At 40.7% G+C, this 20,323-nt stretch overlaps 1 protein-coding gene across 3 annotated transcripts in view; it reads left to right on the forward strand.

Annotated features, from left to right (window-relative positions):
- sept12 (septin 12) overlaps positions 1 to 20,323 on the forward strand; it is a 62,443-nt gene that overhangs the window by 35,783 nt on the left and 6,337 nt on the right. For 2 of the 3 annotated variants that reach the window (XM_041956230.1, XM_041956231.1), the window contains 7 exons: positions 9,240 to 9,644; positions 11,290 to 11,418; positions 15,673 to 15,754; positions 17,158 to 17,295; positions 17,730 to 17,847; positions 18,094 to 18,189; positions 19,445 to 19,541. In XM_041956230.1, coding sequence (XP_041812164.1) covers positions 9,240 to 9,644; positions 11,290 to 11,418; positions 15,673 to 15,754; positions 17,158 to 17,295; positions 17,730 to 17,847; positions 18,094 to 18,189; positions 19,445 to 19,541 — 1,065 coding nt within the window. Of the gene's footprint in view, positions 1 to 3,744; positions 3,890 to 9,239; positions 9,645 to 11,289; positions 11,419 to 15,672; positions 15,755 to 17,157; positions 17,296 to 17,729; positions 17,848 to 18,093; positions 18,190 to 19,444; positions 19,542 to 20,323 lie in introns of those variants that run through there. The other variant, XM_041956232.1, reaches the window with a different exon arrangement.

The following is a 20,323-nucleotide window of genomic DNA, read 5'->3' on the forward strand; positions in this document are numbered from 1 at the left end:
CTTCAGATCTGAACATGTGAAAACTAGTTTGCACGCTCGTCAGCAGTGAGCACGTTGGCATCTTAGCACAGAGTGCATTGACAATATTTTAACTATGCTGGGAACTGAAATGAAATGGTTATTTGAAATAAGGGTAATGAATGTGTGATAGAAAGGATTTTCCACAACTTTAATCCAGTATTGTGATTGGAACATGATACTTGTTTGTGTTGTGTTTTCTGGTTCTTTGTGTTTGTCTGTTAGTGGGTACATTGGTCTTGTAACATTACACCTCCCAGTGTGTCAGTACTGTCACAGAGTTACACAGCCTGGTGGAAAGTGTGTTATTGTGTAGAATTATGGTGATGGTCAACAAACCCCATTAAAGGATCAAAACCACACACTTCCCTATGCTGTCAGTGGTACTCCAAATCCATGTAGAACTTAATATAACTTATCCAATGAGACATTTGTCATGTTTAGCATATGACCTCTTCAGTTATGGCCAAAAATGTGTTTTGTGAGGTCAGAGTGACCTTTGACCGCCCTTGAACTTAAGATCAGATTTTGAATTCTTTGTCCTTTTTGTAATGGAGGATATATGCTGCTCATGTTAAAGCACTTACTGTCTGTCAGACAAATTGTGAAAAGGATACCGGTAACAGCTAAGGATAGATACTGTGTGTGTTATAGAGAGCAGTAAAGGTTGAGTGACTGAGTGACTGTTAACACCTAATTCTGAGTAATCAGATGGCAGATCAGTTTCTTTTCTATGGGACTGGTGAGATCAGCTGGGAATATGAATCACTTTACTGTAAATGAAGGTGATAGTTTGAGACCGTCAAGTTAAAAATCATAGTGACTTAGAATCAACCATGTGTCATTGAGAAAGCGTTTGGCAACACCTATAAAATTGTATTAATGTATTAATTAAACTTTGTGAAACCTACTGTCACACAGTTATATGTGTCATAAGACAGGAAGCTGAAAACGCTGTTGACTGAACAGGAAGCTACATTTGCATATCGAACAGTTCTGTTGCAGGTTCATGTTACATATCAACTTGAAAAACAAATTGGTATGAAATTGGTTATTGTGTTTTCCATTATAATCGCAATTGTTAAAAAAGGTAAATATATAGAAATAAGTATATTATGATAAATAATGTAGGTTGATTTTCAAATTTAGCATTTTCTTTAAGGAGACTATTGCAGTTATACGTTTAGTGTGTTATCAAAATGTAGATAAAATGTAAAATGTAAATTATTTGTTCTGCAAAAACATGCAAAACAGGTTGCAGTATGCCTTCAGGTCTTCTTGTCAGGCTGCATGCAGATTATAAGAATTTGGGTCAGAATTTTACTGTTCACCTTATTTTTCTATTTTGAATACACTGGGCTAAACAGAAAGTTTCTTTGCAACCCAATTGTTCTCGATCCATGCTTTTACCCATGTCTGATCTGCAATCTCCGCCAGATCAAATCAAATCAGATCAGATAGTTACAACAACCTCTATGTTGAACGAGAACTCAAACCCGGCGGAAAAGGTCCCCAAATACTTACTAACTGAAATTCACCCAGACTGAGCTTAGTGGCACATTTATCAACTCTGAGCTTGATAGTTGGAGGATTAGAGTGATTTTAGTAAGTTGTTCAAAAAGAGATTTTTGAAAATGTAGCGCTAAAGAGAGAGAAGAAAGTGATAAAACAGCAAAGGTAGAGAAAGCAGTCTAATGACGAGCTGCTTTAAGTAATCACAGCTGAATTCAGTTAATTGTTTTCTAGGTCAGTTACAGAGCAACTTGGAAGTGCAGTTTCTCCTGGATCTCTGTCTCACACTGAGACCCTGTTGGAATCAACATGAGTCAGGGCTGATCCGATCACAAATGGACAGCTCTAAGTACAGGTGTGAATGCACCCAAGATGTGTTGAGGACTGAGATCTGATCACTCAGATCACTTACAGAGGTGGTCTGGGTCTGGCCACATTCTTTCAGCAGTGTGTAAATGAATGTGGCTTGGGCCACATGAAAGCACCGCCTATTCAAATGGCACCCCCTGCTTAAGTAGGCTACAAACAAAACACACTCATTTCCATTTGGTTCACTGTCATGCAAATTACATGTTTGGGTTCTCTTACCTGCCAAGATAACAGTAGATGTTTGTGAACACAGTATTTCAGGTGATTTCACCATTCAACTAGAAACTGCAATATCCAGACTCCCTCAAAAAAAGCTGTGCAGCCTGGAGAGTTGTTGAGTGAGGAGCCAGTTAATACACCTTGTGAAACGGTTCTAATCATTTGTGCCTTCTTGTAAATTTGGCATTATATTTAACACATTCAGTTGTTTCTTTCCTTGTATAAACATCGTATCAGTTTGTTGTCCCATTGCTGTACCAGCCTGGCAGCTACTCCTTCTCTGTGAGTATTACCCTACCAACATTTAGCAGATGTTTAAGTGCACTGATTTCACCATTAATACTATGTTTATGAAAGAGGAAAACATTTTATTTATGTCAAATTTTGCAAATACAAAAAATCAGGAACCAATAAAGGCTATTTCTTCGTTACCCACGGAGAAAATCCACAGACTCGCTTAAAAATTGCCCAGTTTCTGAGATGTTGTGTTAGGAGAAACGTTAACAATAACTAGTTAGAAGGGCAAATCCTGCCAGTATTTCTGTTGCTTTAGAGGCATAATGTTTCTCTGTTGTTCTTGCTTCAATCAAACTGGGTGCATTTTCATAAAATGGTATTTTTGATCCCATGAATGTCCATTCTGTTCATATTAAGTATATTTCCTTGGTAATAGCTGCACAATTTCAATAATAAAAACTGGTACAAAAATTTTAAATATCTCATCTTAGATATCTTATAGCTGGTTGTTGTGACTCTTCCAGCACATTGCATTGTGGGCCACAGCAGGCGAGATAGACTGCTCCAATGCATACTGGAGATTTTTGCTGAATCAGCAGGGATTTTTGGCATACTGCAAATTTTACTTTTGCTGGCAAACTGCGTACCACATGCTACATTTTGGCTTAACCAGTAGCACTGCTAGTATAGTAGGCAGTTTATGATACAACCAATGTCTTAGGAGCATTTCCCTGGTTGCCGATTGGTTCTGGTGGAGTTGGTGGGGAGTGACGACCTTTTGAGCAGGCCTCCAGGAGCCTGGTGGGTGGAGTCAGGTCATCAGGCAGATGCAGCTCCCCTGGTCTGACTACAAGAGACAATCTGGTGGCAGTCAGCCAGCTGCTGTCTCCCCTGGCTCCCACCCTGTTTGGTTTTGTTTGATTTTGTATGTCTTAATTTCCTTTTTAGTTATGTAAAATAAAGTTGCGTGCCCCCCCCCCGCCATCTTTGTCCAGCCTTGAACCAGGTTGTGACGTACATGTGGAGACACATTGTAATGTGTGAACTTGCGTACTTGGGGCTGTCCGCTTGTGATCGGATCACCCAAGACGCATCTTAGTGCCAGGTATACGCAGGACCTGACTGAAAGCTCAGCCACTGCTGGGTAAATGATTCTGACGGGGGAGGAGGAGGATGGGGAGTGGGGGGAGAAGAGGGAAGGCGTAGTCCTTGTCCTCTCAGGGATTAGCTGAGGCTCCTTGGCAATTTGCATGTGAATGGATCCTTTAGCTGCTTTTAGCCACCAACATCCCCCTCCACCAACATCCCTCTCCCTCTCTCTTTTTTGTCCCTCACCCTTTCTCCACTACTCACACTCTTCCTGACATGAGGGAGAACCGGGAGAGGGAGAGAGATACTGAGAGAGAGTGCACGGCCATCACTGTTGCGGCGGACAACTCCTGTAGAAAGAGCAGTTTAGAAAGCACAGACAGTTCTTCCATCCTGGTATTTTCAGAGAGCCCTTCGTTGTCAACCAGGGAGTCACACAAGGAAGGTAGGAATTTTTTTTGTTTCTCTGATCCCCCGTGGTTATCGGTGGGGTATGCTCAGTCTCCTGGGCTAACAATGAAAGCTGACAGGACTGGTCCACTTTGGCGGTCAGGAGGGTGGTTTTTGGCGGGGGGCGCAGGGGGGCTTGAGTAGGGAGTCTCTGTACTTTGGAAAACCAGACTCGACTGGTTTACTATAAACTGTTGGATCAAAGATCCTTAAAGTCAGTGCTGTTGCGTGAACTTGTTTGAAAAGTGCTCAGTGGCTTTCAAGACTCAAAAAGCGACATACCCTCTGGATTACCAAGCACATTTTCAGTTCTGTGCTTCACTCACTTATCCACAGACCCGTCTTTGTAGCATGACACGTTAGAAGGCTGCAACAACCAACATTCAGTATTGATTCATTCGCACATATGATCATGTGATATATAAAACAACTGGGAAAGTAACCATCACATTTTCCTAAAGTGATGTCATCAGATGTACTGTTTTGTCCAACCAACACTTTAAAAACCAAAAGATATTCAGTGTACTCTCATGTTAGACATGGGTAAAAGCATGGATCGAGAACAATTGGGTTGCAAAGAAACTTTCTGTTTAGCCCAGTGTATTCAAAATAGAAAAATAAGGTGAACAGTAAAATTCTTATAAATATCCATCTGAATTTACATACCCTCTGCTTAGACTCTGAGCCACTGCACCTACTGAAGATGGTTTACTCTTTTCCTGTGTAATGAGGTTGAACTCCAAATAAAGTGGTGTACATAATCTGGATAAAAGCGTTATTGTTTACAACCTGTTTGATCATCTGACTGCTGGTGCTTGATGTCTTGTCATGCTTAGTTGGAATGTCACCATCTTCTCAGATCAATACTGGAAGATGGTGATAGTCCAACAATACAGCATCATAACTGAAAGTACAGCAAAAAAAAAAAAAAAAAAAAAGCTCTACAAAAGCAGAGACCACAAACTAATATCAAACTAGATATACTATGAAGAGAATAGTGTCAAACCAAAGATAAGAGATAAGTTGACTTATCTGGTTTCCACTGTCCATATGTATTTCTGTGACTTGCATGTTATCACTGCAAAATTCTGAACAGTGTTTACATGAAAGACAATGATTCTGAGACACTCATGTGATTTACAGTACTATCAGCCAATACTCTTCCATGAATCTGTGTTCTTCATTGTTTTATGTTTGTGAATCCTTGTCATTTTCTATGCCTTCTTTTCCCGCTTTTATTTGTCCCTCTTCATTAACTGTAGATGTCTATTATGAGAACTGTAAGCTTTTTAAGTCAATGGGACATTCAGCACAATGACAGTTTGCGTTGTGCAATGGAAAACTGTGTGCGTAGTTACTTCCTACTCATATGCAAGAGGAAGTCTGTAGTAGGCAAACCCTGGTGCCTTTAAGAACTATAACAGCATTGCCTTAGAAATGATACTGGACTGCAGAGCTGCAGCATAGTGATACAGCTGAGTTTGAATGAACCTGTGGACTCTACTGGGTAGCTCTCACAAGCACCTTTTACACCTCTGAAAAGCAGAAATATTGTGCCATTATTCCACGTCACTGTTCTGCATCAAACATAGAAACACAGATTCTGGTGTGAATAGCCATGCTTCTGCTTGCCCGAAAATTGACATGACACACTGCACCCAGTGTCATGCCTCTTTTGCTTCCGAAACACCAGCATGCTAACTAAAATCGCACACTGGGGCAACATGCCGCCGTTGTTTGGTTCGCTGTTAAAAGGCAAAGCCGGCGTACGTACAGAGTCAAAAGCTCGGACAGCTCTGTCATGAGCTACAGAGATTTAAAAGGTGCACAGCAGCACTACAGGGCAAAGCTGAGAGCCCTCATGCTTATTTTGATTGCCACAGAAACAGAAGCACAGAGTTGTACTAAAGCAGTTTCTAAAACACAAAAACCTAACAACTCTAACACAAATACTGTGTTAAAAAAAGACTGCAAGCTATTCCGTACTCGAGAAATAAATGTGCAACAGTAACTGAGCTACTGCGGTAGTAATGTCAGAAAACAACAGTCCATTTGTTGTAGAGTAGCGTGTATCAACACACACACACACTGAGCTACAGTGAGAGGCCAGACTCCAGACAACTTTAACGGAAGCCATGACCCTCAGTACCTGTGGCCATGCGCTGCAGGTCCATGCTTCATACTTTAGTTCAAGTTTTAGTTTACATTTAAGTGCAAGCTTCCACCGGCTCAGTACTCGGCTGTTCTGTGTCATTAAATCTGTCCACTTAAGAGTATCCAAACTGTCATCCCTTTAATTTTTTTGTTAAATGCTCTACCGCCTCCTAATGTAATGGGGGGAACAGAGTTACACAGCTGCTCCTCTGCTGTGTTACTCATCACTCCTGATGGTTTTTTTAGCGATATCAGTAAGTCTTTAAATCATACTTTTTAATAGAAATACTTTATCTGAGTCAAAGGAATTTCTTGATGGGGATAAGACATGAATATAACGGTCAAGTTAAATAATTCTCAGGTAAAATCATAAAACTAACAGTATTAATCACAAACGCCCTGGATGAACTGATCTCACCCCAGTGTGGTGTGATAATAAATGTCATACAGTTGTTCCTTCACACCATTTGGTAAATGCACACATTTTACATTACACAAGCACAAATTTTGACAATATAAGCATAAATTTTGACAATATAAAAAAATGTAGAAGAAATATATAAAAAATTTGCATTGCCGCAATAACCGTGGAAAAAAGTATGCTGTCTTCAGATTCATAATAATAAAAAATAGTGTTAGCATGAGATGGGATTTTTATTTTTAAAGTTTCCTGTTTTCACTAAAGCTCTGTGTGCATCACTGGAAAAACTTTTAATTCATAATAAATGTCTTTGACACCTGTAAGGAAATTGGATAATTGGAATTGCACATGTTAGACGAAACAGCGAGGAGAGACATGGAATAAGACTTGAGGCACTGCTGTACTTCATCTGAAGTGCTTGTCATATGTTTTCATGGCTTTGGATACCTCCTCACCCCACACCTTTCTCATACTGGGACCGGGGGGGCTGCATTCTGCCATCTCTGACACTCTGAAACTATCAATCCAACATTCTCACCTATGTCATGCAGTGATTGGCCAGGTGTGTGGAGATGATAAAGTAATCAGGGTTTAAGCTTCTTTCTCAGGCCCTCTTTTTTTATTCTTTACATCCAAGTGCAGCACTATGAATGCCTTAGAGTAGAGACTCTTTGTAAATGTGCACCACATCTCCATATTTAAATGACAATCTCGTATTCCCCCTTTCCAAGACAGCCTTTTCTTCCACTTTTGGAAAACATGTCATACAAGCCAGTTGGCTTATAGCAAAACCACCAGGCCCATAGGCCTCAGTGTTCATGGTGGCAGTTGCCTTGGGATGCTGGGATGTGTCCTGATATCTGATCACATAGCTGCAAGGACCCCAGTTTGAGTCCAGCTGTGGACTGTCAGGTCTTGATGCATTGTTGATGGGGCCTTTCTCCTGTGATTGGACACACTGTTTGCTTTTCACAAGCATCTCTAGTCAGTGTCTGTGTCTCCTGGTTATTTGAATTGTTACTTGTCTCTATAGCTACATATTGAGCTACGTGGCATGATGTTTGTAATGGCATTTAGTGTGACTACTTACTTTGAATAAAAAATATACCAAAACACAAATGATTGAGGAAATTAATATTACTATTTAAAATGCTCTATTTAAATGTACAAACATAGAATTTGTCTAGAATAGTTCTGCAACAACGACTGTATAACTTTTCTGTGTGCATTTTTAATATTTACAGCATAGACTGCAGTAAGTTATAGTTGATGCCACATACCTTTATCATCAAGGTATTCCTCTGATGAAAAAGCCCTGTCTCTGAAAATGTCAGTCCTCTTACTACAATTCTCCAAGTTAATCTGAAATTGTGTGATACACGTCCGTGTAAAGGGGCTCTCCAGTGATATAGTATTGCACCTGCATTAATGTGGGGGACTCACAAGAGACACATTAATAAAACAGCGGCCAAAATATTTTTTGCAGAGGCTTAGATATCCTAATCCCTAGTGTGAGTCACACTCCAAAAACCCCGAATCCTACAGAATGCAACATCATATTTTTGTTAGACCCCCCTCCCTGGTAAAAAAAAAAAAAAAAAAAAAAAATTAAGAAGTTTTAAACAAGCAAACAAATACATTTCAATATGTGTTTTCTTCACATTCTTTTAATAGTAACCTCCTGCTTCAGCAGAGTTCAGTAGAGTGCAAAATATAAAGATGCTTAAAACACCCAGTGTGTGTGCCTCTCACTCTGTCCTTCTCTGTCCTGACTCATGAGGATTAGTTCTGCTCAAACGGTTGTACAGTTGGATATTTATAGCTCATTAAATTATGTGGGCTAACACTAATAGCCTCTGTGTGTGTGTGTGTGTGTGTGTGTGTGTGTGTGTGTGTGTGTGCGTCTGTGTGTGTTATGAGAGTAAGGCCTTGTAAAATGGTACAGCTTGTTGAGTCATTCAGAAACACATTAACAAACACACACAGACATTCTTCAGTTACACTGGTTTCAGGTGATTGTCAGTGTATTTGACAGCATTTGTAAGTCCAAACACACAGACACACACACACACACACACACACACACACACACAGCCTCAGGTTCTCTGGGGGATTGCCACTACCATCCAATCCTCTTACAGCACAGACCAGACGTCACAGACACACTCTCACAGATCAGAGAAGCGACAGACTTCAGTTACACATACACCAGCTACGTTCTGCTTGTCTGTTTAAGCCTCTGAGAAAGAATTATGTAGTTTGTTGTCACTTGTGGATGAGCATGTGTGTACAATTGACAGAAAACCTGTCCACCAGAACAGAATACTAGTCTCAGTTTGGAGAACTGTGTTCAATCACTACTGAACTACACTTTGCAGACGTGCTTCCCAAGGCAACTGGACCTGCTTGTGGTTCTAGAAGACATTTCGCCTCTCTGTTGGGAAGTCTCAGACATTTATCCTCTTGCGGGATCATTGACCCGCCCAGCTATCATGTCAATCGTTAGGGTCACATGAGTCATTAACACCATGACACATGATGCCTGAGACCTCCCAGCAGTCAGTCAGAAGCATCTTGGATTAGAGGCAAAGTGTCTTCAGTTTAGGGACAGACCAACCACAGACCCAGTATACCCAAAGCACAAAACTCCTCCAAAAACATTGTACAAATTGAGGTAATTTCATTACATAGTTTCAGCATAGACATCACTGACAAGTTTGCTTTTCAATTAAAATACAATAATGATTGATAATGATTGTTGAAACTGCAGAAACTGCTGGAGAGCTGGAGACGGACCTACTCGCCTCAATGGAGGAGAGACAGGAGAAGGACAGAGGCATCATGGGACAAGTGCAAGAAGATGAGGGCAAGAGTCAAGAACAACCAGCCACCATGGATACCCACAATTCCATAACAGACAAAGAGGAGAACTGTGTGGGGGGTCAAACAGAGATGGAGGAGAAGGGGAAGGAGAAGGGGATGGAAGAAGGAGAGATGAAGAAAGAGATGGAGCTGGAGGCAGAGGTGAAGGTGGAGTGCCAGTCTGTGCCAGGCCTGCAGGTGAGCTTCATCCGGGGCACTGACCTGTTTGGCTACGTGGGCATCGAGGCAGTGCTGGACCAGATGAGGAGCAAAACCATGAAGGCCGGCTTTGAGTTCAACATCATGGTGGTTGGTGAGTCTCACACACATGAACACACACATAGACAGTGACAAATTATTATTTATTATTATTATTGCATTTAGTTGTTGCAGCAGTGTTACACACTGTCTGCTTCATTATGAAAGTTACACCATCATTTGCTAATACTACAGTCTAATGAATATGCACTTTGAGATGATCATGTAATGAGTGTGATGTTTCCTATTTCTGCCACTTTATTTTCATGGGGTGGTGAAAAGAACGTAAACCAGTGGCTTTCTGGTGTAGGTAAAACTCCTGGAAGTAGTCACCAACAGGACTGAGCCATGTGAGGAAAATATCTTCGTGAAATGTTCTGACTAATTGTCACAAAGTAAATTAGGATGAATTCAACTCTCGGCCCAGTATTAAGTGCCCACACTGCTTCCCAGTGATAGGTACTACCCTGTTTACCTTGTGTTTTGTGATAGCATATATATTGTTGGTTTTCCCCACAGTTTCATCAGCTCAGTATACAATTTGAGCACTCTGTGACAAAAAAGTAGAAACTATTTTGCTAGACTGGTAGATGCTGTTTTGTGTGTCGTGTAGTTGTGATTGTAGTGTAGGGTGTGGTGTGCAAAGACAATGATAGATGACAGCCTGTCATGATAAGTCATATGTCAGTAAAGCAACTGCAAATATATTAGGAGATACTTGGGATATTGATATTTAGGCAATGAATTTATCTTATGTGTATTTAAATGATATGAAAGGCAAATGTGAAGTGTTAAGATAAGACAAGATGAGATCAAGTTTATTAATCACCAGCTGGGGAAATTAGGCATTACAGGCAGCATCAATAAAAATAGGGTAGATAAATATATATATTTGTGTCACAGTTATTGGAAAACAGCTGATTTTGGGTCAGTGGTTAAGGTTAGGAGTAGGGTGAGGATGAAGCTGAGGATAGTGTTTATGGTTAGGATTAGGTAAGTAGTGGTTAGGGATAGGGTCGGGATAAGTCTTCAGGAAATTAAGTCTATGGAAAGTCTCCACAAGTGTTGGAAACAGGTTTGTGTGTGTCTCTGTGTGTGTGCGCATGTGCACGTGTGTGTGTGTGATGAAGATGTTTGGGGGTTGCTTGGTCTCTTCCTCACTGATATGTTTTACTTTGCATTTCTATTTTAAGAGGAAGTACGGTTCTGTGAGGAGGAAGTGGTTTTGAGAAGGTTGTGAGACACACACTTCCCCTCCTTTTTGACTGAAAACAGGAAGTTTCCCCTTGATAATCATTCAAAACTCAAGTTTGCTAATTGTTTACTCTGTGTTTACAATAACCAGTACAAATAAGGTCAATGAGATTTTATAGATGTGTGATTGTGTTGCCTTTCAGTGTCAGTGTTTTTTTGCCTGTACACACACTCTTGCTTAACACTTCACACACTATTAACAAAGAATACCTACATACAGTGTCATTTCTGAACTGGTGACCCTCTGGTCACAAGGTCATTTCATCAGAGGTTATAAAGGTCCCAGTCCAGCACTAACGCCATGTTTGGATTGAGCAGCAGCCTTGACAGAGACTGAGAGCTTTTACTGTCTTCTTCAGATAAGGAGATGTGGCAGAAATATATACCACAAAATCTTACACACACTTCAGAAAATGGTTAAAAGCACTGGTTTTATGTGTCTGTAGGTCAGAGTGGTTTGGGGAAGTCCACACTGGTCAACACTCTGTTCAAGTCCAAAGTCAGCCGGAAGTCCTGCACCCCCAACTACGAAGAGAAGATCTCCAAAACAGTCAAACTGCACACAGTCAGCCATGGTTAGTGGCCTCCCCCACCACACACACAAACACACATACACACACACACACACACACACACACACACACACACACACACACACACACACACACACACACACACACACTTTCTACTCAGCTTCTTATGTATTTTACAGTTGCTGGAGGGTCACAGTTGTGCTACTGCTTTTCACTTCCCAAATTCTCCTGGATTTCTGGGCAGTGAGGCCTCAGATAGTATGGCCTGAGGCATCACACTGTACTTGCTCAGGTGTGAGTAACTGATGATATCTAGCTTCTGGGAAGTTTCCACTATAAGGAGACGAGCTGGTAGCCAGAGGCGATGAGACTCTCTCTCAAGCAGTGGTGGTGAATGTAGAGACTTTCTTTAAAGGTCTGTCTTGTGGTTTTGGAGGGTTTGTTTAGTCTGTTTCCTGTTTTATTTTGAAGGTCACTGTTCACCTCGTTCCTTGATTTACCTTAGCCTGCTCCCTCAGGTTCTGTTGCATGTTTTTGTGGACTGGTTTCAGCTTTATCTTATAAAGCTTGCTTTTGTTTCTTACACCTGCCTCCTTGGTGTCCTGCAGTTGGGTTCAACCCTCTGTTTTGCATAACTGTGACAGTCTGAGTGAGAGGTGTCACAGAGAAGCATGAAGGGAACTATGGTACCAAATAATAGTCTTTATTCACAAATTAACCATAATAACCGTACACTGTACAAAGTAACTGAAGTCAGTAACACAGCTCGGCTCACTTGGAATCACACATTTACAGGGGGCAGATCTGTGATCCAGTTTCATTCTGATAGTCCTGTCACGTGGAGGCGAGCCTCACTTCCTCATCACACCAACTTGATTTCATGAGCATGTTCCCTGAACACAATAGACTTAACCCTTCAGTTATCTTCACCATGAAGTCACAACTTTATCCTGTACAGTGTAAAATATCACAGCTAATGCACATCTGCTCCCCAGAGAATGATTTTATTTGATTTTAATCACATTGCGACCCTCTGGCTCTGATCATGCTCTAAGAAGTGCAAGATCAATGTGTTATTTGTTCTGTTCAGCACTTTCTTGCCATGGAATGTAGTGGATATTCACATTGGCTATGCAGTTGACACAGAGAAGAGGGAGGTACGACAGCTCAAAAGAGGGACATTCCACAAAAATCAGATTATTGTGCTGGTAAATGCAAATGCAGGTATGTCGGTAAATAAACTAGCCTTCATCATCCTCTAATTGCATTGGTTTGTATGCATACTCTATACACCCTTTAAGAATAGTAAAGACGCAAGAAACATATCATCCTGTCACTCTCACTAATCTTTTGGACTGTAAAAAGAACATGGAGGATGTGATTTGAAGAAATTTGTACTTTGCTTCATCACCATATTTGGGCTTTTTACTGCAATGCTGTCCCCTTCAGCAACATGTATGGATATATATACCAGAAAAGAGTTTTCTTGAGCAGTTTTTTCATGCTTTCTGGAGTGTGCAAAGGCTAAATGTGTCAGGCCGTTACACTTTAGAAGATACATGTGAGAGTGCATTAGCAGACATCTTCAGCTTCACATTCTTGGAGTGACAAATGAGAAAGAGCATTCCACAAATTAAAAGTGTCAGGTCCAAGCAGGCAGTCATCCAAAGTGTGCGTGTGCGTGCCTTCAGAAGATAAATTACATTTCATGTCTTTGCCCTAAGGTTTTCTTTTAAAGCAACACATGCATTTTGGGGAACATTGCATAGACTTACATTAATTTTCTGGAGACTTACCCTAACTATAACCACTACTTGCCTAACCTTAGCTCTTACCCTAACCTTAACCTAAACCTAATCTTACCCTAACCCTAAGTTAAACCTCGTCTTACCCTAACCTTAAAGGTTTTTTACAACCTGGACCTCATTTCTAGCATTACATACGACCATTTACTCACCCAGACAACTTTGGTGGCATTTGGAGTCGTTTTGAAGAAATTAGCCCCAGAGGAGCGGCGCGTATATCCGTATAATGCGAGTAGATGGAAATCTGACTTTCTCCAACATGGGGCAAATCAGTGTATCTCTTCAAGTGCCCCTGGAAAAAAAGATGTTTCAATCATTCCCATGCACTTTAAGAATGTTTCTATATTGATAGACTATATTGATAAAAATAAATAAATAAAGGCCACTGTGATAAATGGTATGGTGGACCTGTCTTTATTGTCCAGTGAACGGGTTGCTGAAAGTCCTCCAGCAGCAGTTCTCGTAGCAGAGCCAGTAAGTGAAGAAATGATGAAGACACCGGTGGAATTATCACCCGTTTCTGCAGGTTAGGTATCAAGCTAGCTTCATCTTGGGTAGCTAGCTAACTAACTAACCAACTCTCTTGACAACTTCAGCAAAATTAACGGTCAAATAACAGTCACGTCAGGGCATGCCCAAACCAATTATCATGTGCAATTCCAGATAACGTTTGTTATGAATGTGAGCTTTATATTTAGACAGTTAACGTTAGCTCGTGCTAGGCTATCAAATGTTATCTGTAGCTGTCCCAGCCTAGCTGGGTAGTATTAGATAAAGTAAGGTCAGGGTTTAGGTTTAGGCAGTCTAGTCTAATTTCAAGGCAGTGCTTCTCTCAACTCCCAGATTTGTTGTTTAGTATTTACAACACGTCTGTACATCACTGCTGTACTCTCACATGTGCATCAGGTGCCAAATATCACATGAATATCCCACTCTTGCCAGAATTTTCCTGTCATGAATGTATGTAAGACAAAAGCCGTGACTTTAACAGAGAAAAAGCCAAACAGTTTGAAGCATACTGAGACCTTTGTGAACTCTGTACAATAATTTGCTTTAACAAACAAAACAGGAGCATCTTCTGTTGGTTCAGTCACACACCTCCACTGGAAACCCGAGTGGAAGGGAGAAGGGTGGACAGACAGGAGGTTTTACTGGCAGACTCTGAGTCTGTTTGTCCATCACTTAAAGTTCCCTGTGGAGTTTCTGACTTCTAGTAGCACCATGCAGCAATTTATATGTGCAGCCCCAGTTTTGTATTATTTATGATGCAATACTGATTCCTGCCAATGGTTTCACAAGGTTTCAACTGCACACTGATCAGTCATGGGAGGCAAAAGTTTCAGGCCTGTTGTCAGGAACGTCATAGCTAGTTAAAAGCTAAATTACAGATCTAGGTTTTTTGCTTTCTTTTAAAAATGTCTAGTGAGCTGGCTTCCCTGATATCTGTAGGTAACGTGTTCCAGAGCTTTGGGATGTTATTAACAAAGCCTGCATAAGTTGATTATGACATAAACAGTTCATGAGTTATCTCATGGAACCAGCATTTCATCACTCGTGTATTTTCTACAGGAAATGCTTTTGTAGTTAGTTCTTCCTCTCTGGTTGAGGGTTTGTGAACCAGTGAAACCAGATGCTGTACTGGTGACTGGCTGACTGGCTGACTGGTCGAAGCAGCCACAAAGTGTTACCTTATTGCAGGTTTGTGAAAATCTAAATGATCAGGTTCCAGATGTTTGCTCTCATGCTTCCGCTCAAAGGAGATTCCTGTGTTCTTACTCAAGAATGAACGGAGTCAAATGACAGTCTTTACGCTGTTGCTCGACTCTCCTCAAACATTCACACATCTACACGTGAGTGTACGCATTACAGGTAACAGCTCAATCATCATCATCATCATCACAGAAATACCACCATGGCCAATCCTACCCCTCATCTTTACACCAAACTAAGCCTAGTACTGTTGTTATTGCATCCCTTTAGCCACAACCTCATTTTCAACTAGCCTCTACCCTGAAGCCAGCTAATGCTAACTTTAATCACTTGACACACAGGGATCATAGAATGGATTTTAAACCATGACTCTGTGGTTCCACACTGTGGTTATTGCTTACCAAACTCAACTCAGCTGTTATGTGATTGATGTTGGGCTCTAGCACATCATTAAATGAAAGAGACATTTTACACCAGCTTTCTTTAAAATATGTGTGTGTTGCATAGCGTCTGGGTTTTTTATGGAAGCCTGTAGTCTTTATTTTGAATTCCCTTTTACTTTCCCCTTCCTCATATTGCTTTGTCATTGTTTTGACATAAAGTGCATTTTTCCAGTCCAGTTTGAGATTCTTTTTCTACTGTGGTTGCATGTTGGCTGCAGATTTGACACTTCAGAAAGAGGATTTGCTGGATTGTCTGGTAACCATAAAAGCATTCAGCCATGGCAGAGGCCTTTCCACTGCACATGTAACCCCATGTCCCTCTGTCCTTCTCTGTCTAGTGATTGAGGAGAAAGGGGTGAAGATGAAGCTGACAGTGATCGACACTCCAGGATTTGGAGACCAGATCAACAATGAGAACTGGTGAGTGACAGGAGGGTGGAGACAAGAAAAGACAGATGGATAGACATAGAGAAGAAGATGGCATTTTTCAGAGCTGGCTACAATAGTACTTGCAAATAGCTTTATTCCTCATTCTTTATTGAACCCCAGTAGCATCCACAGAGTGGTCGCTAGTCTTCCTGGGCACTATACTGACACATCAACACAGACATTAAAATCATACTGAATCAATGATGCCAAACATGCAGTGCCAACCAGGCATAACATACTAACTGATTAATAACTGATATCATTCATTCATTTATAATCCAAGACAGAAAGCAGCAGGGTTAATGAGAAATGAAGTCTTTAGTAGATTATAGAAGACACATTAATGATCTTTGTAGTTATACTGCACCAAGTAATCACAGTAAATTTGACAGCAAATGCAGATACAGCAGAGTCTGGCAGGTTTTTTATGTGCAAAATTCACTTCTTGCTACTCAGACAGTCTAATTTCCGTAAAGCTAATTAGTTTTTGAGTATGTTGGCGTAACACATTATAATAGGCAAAAAATCAAAATGCAGTATATAATACTGCTCTCTCTTTATAAACCTCTTCAGATTTAGATTTTCCTCTTGATTTACCCTTTAATTTTTTGTTAATTTTCAAAAACACTTTCAAGAATTGTGAAAGATTGAGACATGTTCTGTTTGCTCTGTAGTCCAGAGACCCAAACCAGTCATCATATTTGATGCTGGGCATTGGCTGTTTTGTCTGCTCTGCAGATACAACAAATACAAAGAAATATAACCGCAAGTGGCATTCCAGGTTCAAACCCTTCTGCGCTCAGCAGAAAAAAGCAGCTCAATGGGCCAAAATTAAAGCTGAAGCAACAACGGATGGGTTTCAGATTTCACATAAGTGAGCAAGTAGTGAGACCAATCACACACTTGTTTCCTCATCACAAAGCCTGCAGCATTTCAGTAACTGTGCACATGAAGTTCTATCATTTGACACCCTTCATCAGATTTGAATGAAAGCTAGTGTGCATGTTCAAGAGCTACTCTGAGATGACTCCAGTGACTTTAATCAGGATTTCTTAAAGGCATCTTTAATTATGAGTAAATATGTTATAGGCCTTACCCACTTGCACCAATCAATATGGCACTTCAGATTTTGATTAATACTTACTCGTGTACCCTTTTTGGTGCTGATACAGTCAAAATTCAACAAGTTCTATTTCTATTACTGTTTTTTAAAAACTTCATCTTGTTTTTGTACACATGGTGTTGGACCACAGACCACAGGACCACAGACAGATTAGAGAAGTCTGAAATTAGTGATAAACAGATTAAAGCATCTTTGGTTTTCTTCTGGTCATGAATAAGAAAAATAGAGAAATTTCCAGTCACCCACTGACACTTCTGCTGCTCTTCTCCAGCTGGGAGCCAATAGTCAAGTACGTCAACGAGCAGTATGAGAAATACCTGAGAGAGGAGCTGCACGTCAACCGCAAGAGAAGAATACCTGACAGCAGGATCCACTGCTGCATCTACTTCCTCCCTGCCACTGGACACAGGTCAGTATTCGTTTGTTGCTGTTCAGCATCACACTTCTACTGTGATTGTTATTTCACGTAGAAATAAGACAAAGGTGGATTTATAGTTGCTAGCGAGGTGAATTTGTTTTGCTTTGGTTTCAGCTTTTGGCGATTATGGTACCCACTTAATGCATTCATCCAAGAGGATGGTCAAAAATAGATTCTTATTGTCAACAACAGAATCTAATGGTCAAAGACCAAATTACAGGCATGCATGCACTGTGATGGAAAGTGTTAGGAATCACTTGGTGTTCTCTTTTATCAGTGCACCAAAATGTTAACTAAAATGTATTTTATGTTAAATTGTTGCCACCGAATCCCAAGAAAAGACCAAAGCCAAAAACCAATGAATGAAGTGAAGTGTCTATATATACAGAGGCTATGCCACTGACCTGCATTGTCTTTGCTTCCAGGTTGCGTGCCATCGATGTTGAATTCATGAAGAGACTGGGGAAGATAGTGAGCATTGTACCAGTTATTGCCAAAGCAGACACACTCACCATTGAGGAAAGAAAGGAGTTCAAAGAGAGGGTGATGGAACACACACACACACACACGCACACACACACACACACACACAAACACAACAACAAAGTTTATTGTCGTTAAATTACTTTCTTTTCCTCCAGACGATGTTAAGATTATGCAACATGAACAAAATCTGGTTTCTCAGTAAATTTTCACCATGCCACTTGGCACCATGCATGTACATTTCTATTCAATGTAAGTAGTAGTCAATTCCTGTGTTTAACCTGACTTCATCTGACTCTTTGACAGATAAGGCAAGACTTGTCAGCCAATGGGATTTGTGTTTACCCTCAGAAAGAGTATGATGAGGATCCAGAGGAACGCATCCTCAATGACAGGATCAGGGTAAAGTCTCCACTCCTGTCATTTATTCACACCAAGAACTGACACTGGCTACTATTACTATTCATTACGCTCTATATAGATTGTGTGAAAGTTCATCATGAAATGAAAAATTGTTGTTTGTTTAGACTCCTGTGGAGTTTGTGAGTGCACTGTTCCTCATGGGAAGCATGGCTGGATTAGTACACCCAGGATCCTCTAGGCACTAAAGCTCATAGACCGGTCTTTTTGTTTTGTACAATTTTAGAGTGAAAAAAGGAAAGGAGACCATTCAAAAGTTTGGGCACCCCAAGAGGTTTGAGGTGTCACGACTTTTACCAAGGTCTCAGACCTTAATCAGCTGGTTAGGGCTATGGGTTAATCACAGTCATCGTTAAAGAAGGCCAGGTGATGCAAATTTCAAACCTATAAATATTCTGTCCTTGTCCCAACAGTCAGCAGTCATGGCCTCCTCTAAGCAGCGACCCAGGATTTAAATAATTGATGGCCACAAAGCAGGAGAAGGCTAAAAAATAATGTTGTCAGTTTGCCGTTTCCTTAGTTTGTAATGTAAATTGCAGTTAACAGGAGCAGTGGAGGTCAACTTGAGGCCTGGAAGACAAATCATAGGATTGCTAGAAAGGCAAATCAGAACTCCCATTTTAATGCAAAAGACCTTCAGGAGGATTTAGCAGATACTGAAGCAGTCACTGTTCTACTGTGCACCGACACCTGCAAAAATTTGAACTTTATGGAAGAGTCATCAGAAGAAAACCTTACTTAGGTCTCACCACAAAAATCAGTGTCTGACATTTGCAAAGGAACATCTCAACAAGCCTGATGCATTTTGGAAACATGTCCAAGTTAAAACAAAACTCTTTGGCTGCAATGAGCCAAAATATGAACAAGATATTTTTGGAGAAAAAAGGGAAAAATCTTACAAACTCCTAGCTGGCTACAGTGTCAGAAATTTTGACTCCAGCTCCCAACAGGTCAGAAACACCAATATCACCAAAGCCAAAATTGTGAAATAAATTGTTCGAAATCGTCCTATTATTATTAACATATTTACCTTCATCTGGGTCAGCCTGATTAAGTATATAGTTGTGGAATATTACCAAGATACATCCCTTAGAATTAAAAAAGGATGGAGAGCATAGAAAAAATAAGTAATACTTGAAAACATTCAGTGATACTGACATTGTAGATCTCATATGTTATAATGAATGAATGACCCTCCAGCGAGCCTGACTGAGACATGCTTATATTGTGTGCCCAGGAAAACATTCCCTTTGCTGTGGTGGGAACAGACAAGGAGCACCAGGTGAATGGAAACAAGGTGCTGGGCCGTAAAACAAAGTGGGGAATCATTGAAGGTAAAGCATCTGTTAAACATCAGTGGAACCTCATTCACACCTGGTATTATCATTTACTTATCACAGTTCCCACTGTGTACAGATTGTGATCTCACTCTTGGCAGGGCAGATGAGTAGGTGCAGCAAAGGGGTCAACAACTATAGCAGCTGCTCCAGCGCAACCTGAAACTACTTTTTTTTCCACAAGAGGGTTCATTTTCTGCCTCTGGAATACACATCTGTATGTGCTGGACTATTTCTTTAACTTCCATTTCTCACAAGACAGCACCCTCACTTCTTCTTACTGAAGCAGACATCTGGTTTCTCCACAGCCACGGGGGCGAGATTCATCCTTGTGTAAACAGCAGCTATGGCAGCTGTAATGTTTACCTGCCATCATGTAATGTCCTGCTTCAGTAGCAATGATGATTCCAAACAAGAAATGACATTTCTATGTGTGGCAGTGCCTCTAACTAATCAAAAGTGATATTTTCCTCCAATGATACTGTATGTATCATACAGTACCCCCCCCCCCCCACACACACACACACACACACACACACATACACACACAAATACACACATACACTGTTATGCCCCTGGTCTAGGGGTGCAGAGGCACAACACAAAGAAAGGCGGAGGAGAAATGACTATAGATAACAGGCAGTTTATTGCCAACAAAAATCGTACTTTTTATAATTTACAGATAAATTCACAAACCAAATGGACTATCAAAAGAAGCCTGGCTTCAGGGTGGACTAATGGCCAAAACAACAAACAAAACAAGTTATCTGAAAACCCCA

Source organism: Chelmon rostratus, chromosome 17, assembly GCF_017976325.1.
Source record: "Chelmon rostratus isolate fCheRos1 chromosome 17, fCheRos1.pri, whole genome shotgun sequence".
Classification (NCBI taxonomy): domain Eukaryota; kingdom Metazoa; phylum Chordata; class Actinopteri; order Chaetodontiformes; family Chaetodontidae; genus Chelmon; species Chelmon rostratus.